Source organism: Chlamydotis macqueenii, chromosome 3, assembly GCF_036417535.1.
Source record: "Chlamydotis macqueenii isolate bChlMac1 chromosome 3, bChlMac1.mat, whole genome shotgun sequence".
NCBI lineage: Eukaryota > Metazoa > Chordata > Aves > Otidiformes > Otididae > Chlamydotis > Chlamydotis macqueenii.
The window spans coordinates 23,543,152-23,556,835 of record NC_141558.1 but is presented as its reverse complement, the minus strand read 5'-3'; the positions used below and the strand labels follow the sequence as shown (position 1 = coordinate 23,556,835).

The following is a 13,684-nucleotide window of genomic DNA, read 5'->3' as shown; positions in this document are numbered from 1 at the left end:
TATGCATATTTGAAATATACACTTCAAATCCCCATTTAACTCTGCTTAACATGTTACTATCTCATGTTTTCTAGTATAGCAACCTAATAAGATGACTACAGGATACTCTTTAAGAGCATTGCAGCTGCTTGTTTTTCTGTGGATATCTTTTTGAAAGTAACAAGGGTGTCACAAAATGCAAAGACATTTTCTGCTCAAATGTATAAATTGCAGTCAGAATCATATAGGAAATTCAAAAGACAGAATCAACATTGATTTTCATAGTGTCCTACTTTATCTAAATACATATACCTGTAAACACGGTGCTTGTTGCTGCTGGGTGTTTGCATGTATCTCTTTTTAGATACAATTCTACTTTGCTGCCAAAAATACAAAATGAGTGACTGAGGTATGTATTACAGCTATGGACTCAAGTGCTCCATCAGCTGGTGAAAAGCTGGTTATTTTACTCATAAAATAATTTTGTCATAAAAAATAATAAAACATTTACTCTTGAAATATTTATTCATTAAATAATTTTGGCATATAGCAAGTGTAAACATCTGCATATCCTGGTTGTGGAACTACTGCAGAGTGATTGAAGCATGGTGTGTATATATAGTAAAGTACGGAGCTAGGAGGAGGAGACAACCTATCAAATACACCTACACCAGCCTTTATCTAGATTTTATAAATGGCCTTGGTTCCATTTACTTCATTGGTGCTGTACCCAATGCCCTTTAAAGTTCTGACAAATTTTCCTTGTATTTCTTTACTTTATTAACTTCTGTAATAGCAGTTATCCTATGGATATGTTTATCTTGGCCAGCCTTCAAACTGCTATATATGTTAATCATATGGGGCAGAACCCTTAGTCTTCAGAGCCTTAGCCTAAGAAATGCCAATTACTGAAGCCGAATACAATTCCAGTTTTCAGAGTAAACTCTTGTGTGGGATAGATTATTTGTCTGCCTGTACATTCATGTAATCCTTATGACTGTATTATCTAAGCTGCTTTTTCTCTCTGATTTTAACAAACACACTGTAAAAGCAGAGCATCAAGATTTGTTAAAACATCTGTCTTGTTTCGCAGCCTTTGGTATCTCAAAACAGTAAGAGTATGGTTTGCTGGTTTTATTTGGCGTATGTGTGTGGCTTTGTGGGTTTTTTTTCTTAAGCCAGGCCAAAAAATATATCCATGGCTTGACAGCTACCTAATGAAAGTTTGGATCCATGTGTTTTAGTAATGAAATGAATAACTCATGGGCGTAAATGAAAAGCAAGCAGAATGACAGTCCAACAGTTACAGCACTCTCCAGTGGATGTATTCTACGGTAGTGGAAAACATTGTCCATATCGTCATTTAGAGTTGCAGTGTGAGAACTCAGTTTGTATATTCCTAAGTCTAGTAAGGAGCCAAAGTGTCCAAGTTGCACAGGCATTCCTAGGCTGAGGCCCTCTGGTCTTCAGCTTTGAAATCTTATCAGAGAGCTTGCTATAAATGCAGATACTCTCTTTTAGAAGATTTCCTTATGTGATTGCTAAATAGGCACTGATTTTCTGTAGGTTGCTTGTTCTCTGTTGAAAAACCTACAGGTAAAAAGAAACAGCAAATTTCCAGCCAACACCGGTCATGTTTGTCCATAACCTCTCATATTCAAGGAAACTTGCTTTACTTTTTAAATTTATTCTGTTCATGAATATTCTACTGAGGTAATGATCTCATATGTCCTCCAGCTGAAGACTTAGCATATTTCCGTTTCTTCAGGAAGTTAAATTATTTGCCGTCTTTACACTAAGCCAGAATTATGCATAAACTATGTATGCACTGGTGCATACATAATGCAATAGGAAATTCTTCACCTGGAAGCATACATCAAAGACCAGCATTTACTGTGAAATACTCGGTTAAGTGTGAAAAACCAATCTACTTGATGAAGAATTCCCTATCACACAATACTAAGACCAGGCTCAGTGGATATGCCCAGTCTTGGAATTTAAACTGAGATGCAGTTATTAGTCAGGTGAAGAAGGCCCAGCCTCTGTTGCTCTTTGAAAGCTGCTGACTTGCTTTCCATGTTGATATTTCTTTTCTTAAATTCTTGAGCTGCTAACCATCCTTGTCTCCAAAATTACTCTTCTACCTGTAATTCTACTTTTCTTATCTTGCATGGCTTTCACTGTTACACTTTCTCCCACTTCAACAGCAGTTACAGGGGAAATGCATTTGAAAACTCCAATTATAAGGAAATGCTCTTAGTGAATATTTTCTTTAAAAAAGTATTGCTTTCTAAGATGTATAAATAAGACAACTCAGTAACTATCTAAAGGCTAGAAATACTCAGCTTGTGCAATAATTATTTCAATATATATTATCAGAACTTCACCTGGCTGCTGCTGGTTTTAGGAGGCTAAGGAAACCCCTATTATTCTGTTAAATGTTTAAAAAACATTTATAATCTTACTGAATATCCCTCTATTAAACAACATGTTTCCCAGTGAGAAAGTATGGCTTTGTCCTGGTTTCAGCAGGCATGGAATTAATTTTCCTCTTAGTAGATAGTGTGGTTTGGATTTCGTATGTGAAGAATGTTGATAAACACCCTGGTGATACGAATTGTTGTTAATGAGACCAAGGACACTGACCCAAACTGGCCAAAGAGAGTATTCCATGCTGTAAACATCATGCTCAGTATGTAAGTGAGGGTTGCCCATGGCGCGTGCATCCATTATCCATTTTGTCCATCTTGTCTCATACCTCTCGCTTGCTGGCATCATTCCCTCTACCTTGCTGGCTCACTTTCGTTCCTTTGCTTGCTGCTTGGTTTCATTACCATGATCGCTGCTCGGGGTGGGCTGTATCGGTCATCGGGACATCAGGTGCTGAGAAATCGTGTATTGTTCATTTTGTATATTTTAGTAACCTTATATTCTATTATTATTATATATTTCCTTTGCTATTTTAGTAAATTGTGGTTTAGCCCGGATCACCACACAGTTTCTCACTCACCCTCCCCCTACCTAGCGGGACAGGGGAGAGAAATTGGGAAGAAAGGAAAACTCGTGGGTTGAGATAAAAACAGTTTACTAAAATACTAAAAACTACAAAAATAACAGAATATAAGGATATTAATATATACAAAATGAACATGTACGATTTCTCACCACCTGATGTCCAAATGACCGACGCAGCCCGTCCCGAGCAGCAATCACGGAAACTACACCGAGCAGCAAGCAAAAGGGGGGAGAGCAAGCTAGCAAGGTAGAGGGAACAATGCCAGCAAGCAAGAGAGAAGAAAAGGATGCCAAGGCTGCCCGAATGGGTGCCAGAAAGGAATGGATGCAATGCCCCCTCCCATGGGCAACCCCCACTTATATACTGAGCATGACATTTATGGCATGGAATACTCTCTTTGGCCAGTTTGGGTCAATTATTCTATCTGTCTTTCGCCCAGTTTCCCGCATCTGCATGTTAATGAGACGTTAACGAGACTTGGAAAGCCAGACAGTGTCACTGGTCTTATTAACCACAACTCGTATCATCAGAGTGTTTTTATCAACATTTTTCACACACAAAGTACAAAACACACTGGCTACTAAGAGGAAAATTAACTCCATCCCTGCCAAAACCAGGACAACTACTTATACATTCGAACGTATCTATCATATGTGCCATGATAATAGCTTTGAAGTATAAATCAAGAGTTCATTGAACATACATATTTCTATTTGTTTCAGTACTTGGTTAGAATTTTAAAAAAGAGTTAGAATATTAATTCCAGGTTTTTGCTGGTATAAACTGACTACAATGAATTTGATCATGACCATATTTTTTATTAATTACTCCAAATAACTGGAAGAACAGCTGGGAACTGTGACAGTAAAGGATGAAGACAGTGATAACTGCATGCAGTTTTTTAAACTTCTATCACTTCTTCTAAGCAATAAAAAAATCAAAAGGAGCATTTAAATTAATATTTCTTAAACTTTTCTTAACAGTCGTAATTACTTGATTCTGTCTTTAATTTAGATTGGTTGGAGAATGTCCAGTACATGTGCAATACAATACAAATACATAAAATTATGCCAGTAGACCTTCCACACCTTGAGTGTTGGGACAAATATTGGATTACTAAAGTCCAAAGATTTTTATAATACACTGATTCTACTCTAAAACCGTTCAATGTTAATTAAGATATTCAGCAGTAGTGTGATAAAGCTCATAACATCATCCTAACTACACAGTAGTAGGTTTATTAATTTGAAAAGGTTAGCCTTCACCAGTTCTGCGGAGAAATATACAGGAGTCTGAAATGCGACAGAAGATTAAGACAGTGAAAAATGTTGAAGTACAGTATTTTGTCATGTTTAGTGATCAAATCTGGCAATTCTGAAATTCCCAGGGGGAGCTGTCTTCATTTTAAAGATAACTTAATTACTTCCTAGAGTTTAATACATTTTGTTAAATGAATTGCACAAAATGTATTACAATATTAGCCATTGGAGGCATGTAAGTTTTAAAAATATCTAACACAACAAAAACTTAGCTTGTTCCTCTTTTGTATTGAGCTTGAACTGCAAGGAATCATAGAATTGTTTGCTTTTGTCCCAGTTTTGCAACTTACTTGGATATTTTAGTAGACTGCTGAAAGCAATGCAATGGCTGTGTCTCTGCTCTATAACTTGTCTGTGCCAGAGTCCTAAAAAGACTGATTGATGCTGTTGCCATCAATAAGGGGAGGTGTGGTGTTTGAGACAGTGCGTACTGGTGGATTAGAGCATTTCAGAATGGTAAACACCAATGTCTCTTACTCTTCTGTACCAGCGTCAGCAAAAATATCCCAGAATAGCAAGCCCAGATTATCTGCCTCAGCCACATCGTCTCTATACTTTCCCTGTGTCCTGGTCTCTCCTGCTTGGATAGGATCTATACATTGCTCTCTGAAGAGCTGTGAGTTCAAACTGGCAATATAGAATTGGGTCTCAAAATATTTTTTTTCCTGTAAAAATATACTATGTTTTTCAGTATAAAATTATTTTTCATCCTTCACAATTTGAATTGTCAAGTTGGCAATGTTTAAGCAGTTTTACAATGTCTCTGTACTGATGGAAAAATGGGTTCCACAAAATGCCTTACAGTTTGGGTTATCTGCTTGTCCACAACAGGAACCCAGCAAGGCCTTGTCACAGGTGACCACCTTGGCATTCTCTGCACTTCAGTTTTATCCCAGTGCAAACACAGTTGCCAAAGGCTCTAAAACATGCTCACCTCTCACTCCTAAAAGGGGGATGTAAAGCAGCCAAGACATGCACACAGTTCCACAGACTTGGGAGTGCTATTGAGCCAAGCAGAACCATGGTGGTTTATTGCAGTTACCTCAGTTCTCTCTTCCTTTTTCATGTGAGATGTGGTCTCACATTGCTTGCTGTTTCTCAGATGAAAATTAAGGCTGCAAGCATACAATGGTTTTTGCAATATTAACTTTTTTTTTTGGTAGAAGGTAAATGACTTAACTTTCATAAATTAGTGATTTATGGGAGGTGTAGTTCATAATTATTTTACTTTCTAAATACTATTTTCAAATAATTTTGATAGTTATTGATACATTATTAAGTGGTATTAACAAAATTTATACTATGATGCTGTGTGCTCTTTATTTAATGATTTCAAATATAACTTTTTAATAAAGAAATAATTGTCTTTAATTCTTCAATAAAAAGCAAACTGTGAGATAGAAAACCTGGAATTTTATTTCTACCCTTTTTGTTTCATTTCAGGTCCTTTAAGTGCAGACACAGACCTTTCAAATCACTATTACGGTACAAACAGCAGTTCTGTTGCAGCTGCCATCCTGGTACCATTCTTTGCTCTAATATTATCAGGGTTTGCATTTTACCTCTACAAACACAGGTATTGTAAATATTATTTATTCAGTAACTTAATAAGCTTTTTGTTTTAATTTTGATAGGTAACTGTAACTAAACAGCACAATACTAAAATGTTCGCGCATAACTTTTCTCTAAAAAGACAAGTATTTCTGTGTATTCCCATGAAGGGATTCAGTGCAGGGAAGTGCTTAATGTTGAATAATTATAAAAATGAGTCACTGTGTTAAGGAGCAAAGATCCATCAAACTTCTTGGTTCATTAGGCTGAATCAGATTGAAATTTCAGGTCATATGTTTTATTCTTTCATTTTAATGCTTTATTAAATTGAATGTATGCTGCTTCTTTCAAAATCCTTATGAGTATTAATTATATAAGCTGAAAAATCCATAAATCCCATGAGGGAACAGCCCATAATGAGACTAGTTACAGTACATGCTGAATTAGCTAGTAGATACTACTAGAACTGACATCACTTCAGCTCATATGAAACTTTTATATGTCACTAGATAATAGAATAAATCCAGCATCTTGTCTGAAATTTGGTTTAAAAGCTGATTTCTATATATCTACTGACCACTTGTTCATTCTGAGTGCTATTTGGCTTGAGCTTTCTGGAACAATTCTTATTTTTTTTTACTGAGATAGAATACTCTCTGACATCCTTGTGTTATTTGCAGTTTGCAAAACACAGTTTAACAGAAGTGCTTATTTTTAATAACATGCTCTTAAAACTTTTATTCTGTAATCATGATGCCAAGAATATTTCATTATTATAAGAAGTCACATAGATAAACTGAAATCTACCATTCCCCTGTGCACAGTCTACCTACCTCGATATTAGATTATTTAGGAAAAATCTGCGTTCCCGTTCTTCTTCTGCAATGGGGGGAATCTAAGCAGCAGCATGAAAGCGTAGGCATTCAGAAAGGGTGAAGAGATGGAACTTAAGGGAATGTTGCTGTCACTTTACTCTTAGAAAGAGGAGGCAAACTCTAAGAAAAAAAAATTATTAAAACTACTGTGACATACGGGTACATTTTGTGGTTTATTCTATGAATTTTGTTATGTCCTGCATGAGCAGTGCAGATTCTGTTTTCTATTTAGTAGAAACACGTATGTATTGAAAAGAGATAAAACTTAGCCTTCAGATGAGCAGATGTAGTCCCAATATTTATGTACTGCTGGTGCAGCATTGCAGTTTTGCATACCTTAATCTAATTTACATGCCTTAGATACATCAAAAAGATGTTACTCATAATTTAATATTTCCTTTTTATGTTTGAAAACATGAAAAAGGAAGAATGTTCTTCCTTTTTTATATTTTCATACAATTTATTCCACTAAATCACAGTTTTTAGAGGGGTTATGGGTGTCATATTGTCATTAGAAAAATAACACGTTGATTATTGATGTAAAGTGACTTTAGGTCACCTTTATTCTCTTCAAAACAAAGGATATTCCAAAAGAAAGAGAGTACAATCTGTGACTTTTGAATGGACTTTCTTGAAATTACTTTAACCACCAGAATAGCAACATGAATTTTTCATAATGATGCCATAGTAGTTATGCCCCTAGAGGCTCTCTATATCAGAGAATTTGAAGGTCTTCTTAGGGGATGATTTTATGGATGTTTCTCCTGTGCGTATGTCAGATTAATATAATCTAATTAGAACCAGGGTTGTTAAACCTTTTTTACACAGTTTCTGTAGCTTTTATCTGACGGACAGTGATTGCTTCAGGAATGAAGACAGTCTCTGATCTCAGTCTTTCTGAACAAACTTAAAATATATTTAATTACTTACATTAGGAAAGCTCCTAGTTAAGATTTCTAAGCATGTTTTGTTACTTCTAAATTGAAAATATGCAGAAAAAGTCATATTTATGAGTAACAGAATTATTTGTAGGTTGTCAATTTCCCTTACTGACATCATTCCAGTAGTAGTTTTCCCTATCTTCTGTCCAAAACAGAATCATTTTCTAAAAAACAGTTTGATTTTCAGGAACCCTTTGCTGAAGTTTTATTATGAGATTCATTTCTAAATTGTTTTACATTTATTAAGCACCAAGCATCTACATTTTGCACTCCTCCATTGACTTTCTTGCCCTATTTCAATTACATGTATAAAATCATATACTGAACCTCCTTTACATATTTGTTTATATACTTTTAGATCCTAAAAGATGTAATGTTAAAGTGGTAAAATACAATATAATAGGATATAGTTTTACTGGATATATTGGGAAGTCTGCACAATTTTTTTTTATTATTTTTCATTTCATTATTAGCTTAATATGTTCTAACAGAACTTTGCATAAAAATGTGAACATCCTTGAAGTGTTGATATGTTCTTTATAGTGGTAAAACACTATCCAAAATAGAAGAGGGGTTAAGGAAAGATTATTCTTTGTATCTTTTGATATTCCAATGTGAAAATTTAAGTGAATATTATTGAGGATTTGATCAATCTGTTTATATATGCTTGGGCATATACAATCTCTGTCAATGTATTTAGAAGTGTTTATTGCTGGAAGTATTTATGGAGGTAAACAGGCATGCTATGGCAGATCTATCTGGAGTAACTGAAATTACTGACCCCTATCTGAAGGTTACTACCACTAGCAATGCAACATATTCTGGACACTTGCTATGTCAGTGCAAGTGTTGCCTGATGGAAGTTATGCTGGCTGACTTTGCACTGACTTAAATTTAGTAGTAGCCAGGAGAGCTGTTACAGCCCTTCAGTGGTGCAGTGCTAACTTCCTGTTCTGGAATGGTGATAAACAGCTGATAGCAGCAAATTACTAAATCATTCCATCTACCTCTATGGGTGTTTATCTCATCTAAAATCCAAGATGCTATTGAAAGGATGAATTAGGAGCCACTCACTCTCATCTTTCTGTGTACACCGTACACCTGGTTTTATACTCCATTCAAATCTTTTAAATTAACAATTTGAATTTATATTCACCAGAACGTTTGCACAGATGGTCCAGTTAGCTTCCTAGGTATACTGTAAAAATTAATGTCGGTAAAATGCCAAATCTTCAGGAAAGTCAATTAGAATATGCTTGATGGTGATCAAATTAAAGTCACCTATTAAAAATGCTACTGTAGTTTTGACATGAATATCAATCCTTAAGAAAGACAAGAATATAGATTTGGAAATTGGTGAAGTGTTAATTTGTAGAGTTGGAACAAGAGTTTCCACTCTGTGTAAGGATTCTTTTGCGGTCAGACTAGCAATCTAAAACTGAAAATATCATCAGAAAATATCGTAATTGTTACTACTTACATAATTGTTACTGTTATAAATGTTATTCGTTCCAACTTTACAATTGTTTGTACTTTTGTTGTATGTTGCTTTACTTTTGGCTGCCAATTTTGGTACTAACAACACTCTATGAAGCTGTCATTCTTTTGACATTTTTATAATGAAAAATGCATACCTATGTTTTGCCTGCATTGTCTCTGTGCTTTGCCATTAGGAATTTGGTTTCTTCTCTTTGTGCTATGAAAAATAACTTCCAGATCTCTCTTGCTTTTTAAGTCCCTGCAACATCCTTTATGGGTCTCCTTTTATCACTTTTAGACAGAGTCATGCAACTTGTGTAGACAGGATGAAAACATTATAGATAGAACTTGCAATAATTGTAGAGTGTTTATTTTTGAGGGTTACTAATGATAATTTCCTGTCTTTTTTTTTTCCCAGAACAAGACCAAAAGTGCAGTACAATGGGTATGCTGGACATGAAAACAGTAATGGACAAGCTTCATTTGAAAATCCCATGTATGACACAAACTTAAAACCCACAGAGGCAAAGGCTGTGAGGTTTGATACGACTCTGAACACAGTTTGTACAGTGGTATAGCCTTCAGTGCCCAATATGACTGATTCATAGCCATACCTCTGATGGACAAGCAGTAATTCCTTTGGTGCCATATACCAGTTTCACTTCTTCTCTTGGCTTTGCTGCTGTAATCTTTAACATCTTCTGTCAGCCTACATGCAGCTAAATTTTCTGGTAAAAACGTGTCAGTCTTCTGGGGATCAGACAAAGAATATTTTTTCATCTTAAAGTTGGATCAAAATGCCTGGCTGCATCTGCTTCAAATCAAGGCACACTTTAAGGAAGACTGCCAATTCATGCCAATTTGTCATACTTAATGCCTCAGACTTTCATATTTGTATGTGGCTGGATGCCTTTCAATGCATTCTTTTGGGCACTTGAATAAATCCTTTGAGTACTGTGACAAATGATAGCACCACAGATTATCCCCGGAAATATTCTGAAGAAATAAAGCGGTCTTGAAGGAGAAGACAACCTTCCTTGAGGTTGCATACACCTGCAAATGCTTTACCATTGAAATCTTGCTAAAATTAAAGAAATTTAGTGTATCTCATACATAGGGCAGTTTTCCACTTTCCCAATCAGCTGTTATATTGCAAAATGTTAATGCACAATTTTTTTTTGCACTAGAGTGTTATGGATGACTGAGTAAGATACTGGTAAAAATATACAGGGTTTCTACATGCTGTCCATTGTATATAGACATTCACTCACTCTTTGCCAAGCAAAACATTCCACAATAAATTTACTTAGAATATTGAATTATGAGCCCCATGCTTAGCACCAGTTAAAATATTATGTGATAGAAGACAATATTTCTCCTGTCAATTTTCAGCTAAATTTCTTTGCAAATATGATTACAAGTCACTGGAGACTTTCAGATAGAACAAGAGCCCATTTCTAAAAAAATTTCAGTGCCAGTATGTTTTCTTCTGAAATCAGTCATCAATCACCATTGTCAGCATCATACTATTTAACAGCAGGGGGGTTAGCAGCTATTGCTGCTTGCCATGTACAAATGTGAATAGTAATTTATTTTAGATAGCTCATAAAGCCTGTGAGCCTGTGCTCATAATACAGTCTTCCCTTTTACATTTTTTTCCATTTTTTTCCTGTAATATGACATCATTTTCTGATGTTACATGAAACTAAAACACATTACAGTAGCATATGTAAACCCAGTGCAAATTGTCTATAACAAGGTGTCATTCAGTCTCTACCTTGAACTGAGAGAAATATTCAACTGTCTTGGCTTTCTGTTTCTTTTCAGGTTTTTTAAACACATTGCTTAATGCTTTGACAGAGAAAGTTTGACATTTGTAAATATGAATCGTTGAGTAAATCATTAACATTTGCTTAGAATTAGAGGTTTTATTGAATGAAAACAAACAAACAAATAAACAAAAGGTGCCATTGGGAAGATTAATTAAATTGAGTATTAAAATTAGGAAATTACAGGAAATAATGAAGCAAAATCTGATTTTAGTCATATATTTTAAGCTCAGAAACCAGGAAAGTTGCTTTGCTTTTCTTTAAAATCCAGGAGTTTTTTATTGTTGTTTTGTTTTATTTTTTCTGAATTTCAAACTGTCCTAATGTCCAATTGCTATCAAAAACTGTAGAAAAATGTTTCTGAACAACATATGTGTGTAGGTCTAGCTGTTATACCCAAAACAAAAAGATAATGTAAGCCCAATAACAGGTTTTTCAGATAATGTTGCAGAACACAAAGAACATTTCAAAGGTAACCCTCGGTCAGCTTAACAACTCTACATCTGTTAGATGAAAAATACCAGCAATATAATACAGTATTGTAGGGCCTCCAGCTGTTATATTCTTCATTTGAGCAAGAAACTCGGAAGCAAATTTAATAAATAATCCTTTCCAGTCAGTTCCTTGTTCATTTTGTTAGTAGTTTTTGGCTTTCTTTTTGGTTTGTTTCTGAGGTTTTTGTGCCATAAGTTTCATTTATCTGTCACATGTCAGAGCCCTTTGCATTTCCTGAGAAAGAACAAAATCATTAGATCAAAGTTATTGTCCTGATCCTCCCCCATGTAGAGGAAGTTGCTCTGCAAATGAAGAGCTTCCATAGGAACAGTGGGCCAGGGAAGGATGCTGTTATGTGATTAAAGTTTTTGACAGGTGTTCAGCAACGACATTACTGCTTTAGAAATCTTTCTATAGTGGCAATGGCAGAAAAAATCTGGAGTATTGAAAACAAGTGCGAAATTCTAGCTAAGTGGCTATTATTGATGTTTTCTACTCCTGCCTTTACAGTTTATTCTTCAGATGACCTGTCTCACTATGACCACCAAGGAATATGTTGAAGGAAAGGTCCCAAAAAAGAGAATAGTTACATTATTTGATCTTTTGTGTTAGAGACCCTAGGTCCTGTGAATCCTTTATCTAGTGGTTCATTTTGGGGATATTATGCGAGGAGTGTTTATCCTGAGTGAGTGTTCTTTGATCAGGGACACTCAAAATTGGGGCTTACTGACAAATTGTCCTGAGATGTGTTTGTTTGGAGTATTGATTAAACAGGAGCTTCAGACTGGAAACAAAGAAAAGGAAAGCTCTCGTAGTTTTATCAGTTCTGTCCACATCTTTCAAATGCCTCTCCTTCTCCGCTATGTTTGAGTCTTCTGTTCAGGTTGGATCTCTTTCTCCTGAAGTTATTTTACAGAGGGCTGTGTATGCATGCATTTACATATGGTGCTTCATCAGAATAAGACTCTTAAAATGTTGTGCAGCAGCCGGGTAATGGCAGCCAGGAAATCTGCTTTCTGAGATATATGCAGAAGACTTTTCCCCTAGTGTTGACCAGATCATTATGATGGACTAATAATACATGCTATATATTTTTTTTAAAAAAACAGGTTATGTGCTTCAAAGCTGTTAAAAACTGCTGCTTGTATCACACATCTTGCCTTTCTTCAGGCTAGCTGCAATAATTTTTTTTTTCTCTTGTGTAAAATATTTTGTAAACAAAGAAAAGCTGTTATTAAAAAAAAAAAAAAGGGAGGGTGGGGGTTGGGGAAGAACGCCGGCATTATGATCAAATCAATCTAATTTTCATTCCCAGTATTTCATTCTGCCATTTCACTACATGCTGCTGTGACATGAAGTAGGTGCAAAAGAACTTTTTGTACAGAGATATATTTTTTATGAAGAATTTGTAAAATTATTAAATATGATGTACTTTTTTGATTAATGTAGGTAAATTGTTAAAAATAAATGTTTTTACAATACAAAAAACCCTGTAATTTTCCCAATAATGTAAAATTTACCATCTTTAGCTGATCTTCAGTTTCGATCCTATTACACATGTATTAATATTAAAGTGGCCTGTTAAGAATAAACAGTATTCTCTTTGGGAAAAAAAAAAAACCAAAAAAAAAACCAAAAAAAAAACCCTCAACTATAAAAGATTGTAATATAGCCTGTGCAATGCCACCTACCTTGAAAGCAAAATCGGAATTCTAATTAAATATTTAATTTTAGATTTTCAGCTTTTGTGTGACCTATTCTTATCAACTTTTTTCCTTATATTTACCTTTATACTTTTAAATCTCAGATATTGTATTTTCATTACATGAGATTGTTCAGTAGAATCTTAATCTTGTCATTTTAAGTTCCCAAGCATTATGTAACTTGGCAAAAATCTTCAGGTGCTATCTAGTGAAATGGGATCTACCTCCTGTTATCTTACACTTATCATTCAGATTTTAAAATGAGACCTAGGCTGCTAGATCATTTGATTGTTTTATAAAAAATAACTTGTTTATCCTTCCACAAGCCTGCATCCTACCTGTGCAAGTGATGGATCACATGGAGTCAGAGGTATTTCCAATTCTGTCTCAGAGTTAGTTCTGCAGTCACTTAGGTGTACACACTTCTACTGAAATGAAAATGCTTACATCCATAATGATAGCCACATATATTAGTGTTTCCAGGATCACGATCTAAA

The 13,684-nt window shown here is 35.0% G+C and overlaps 1 protein-coding gene across 1 annotated transcript in view; it reads left to right on the top strand.

Moving 5' to 3' along the window:
• Positions 1–13,225, top strand: part of CSMD1 (CUB and Sushi multiple domains 1) — a 1,203,024-nt gene extending 1,189,799 nt beyond the window's left edge. Inside the window, exons 69-70 of the mRNA XM_086744017.1 lie at positions 5,758–5,890; positions 9,579–13,225. Of these exons, the coding sequence (XP_086600143.1) occupies positions 5,758–5,890; positions 9,579–9,738 (293 nt within the window). The 3' untranslated portion in view covers positions 9,739–13,225. The remainder of the gene's footprint in view (positions 1–5,757; positions 5,891–9,578) is intronic.
• The last annotated feature ends 459 nt before the right edge of the window (positions 13,226–13,684 follow it).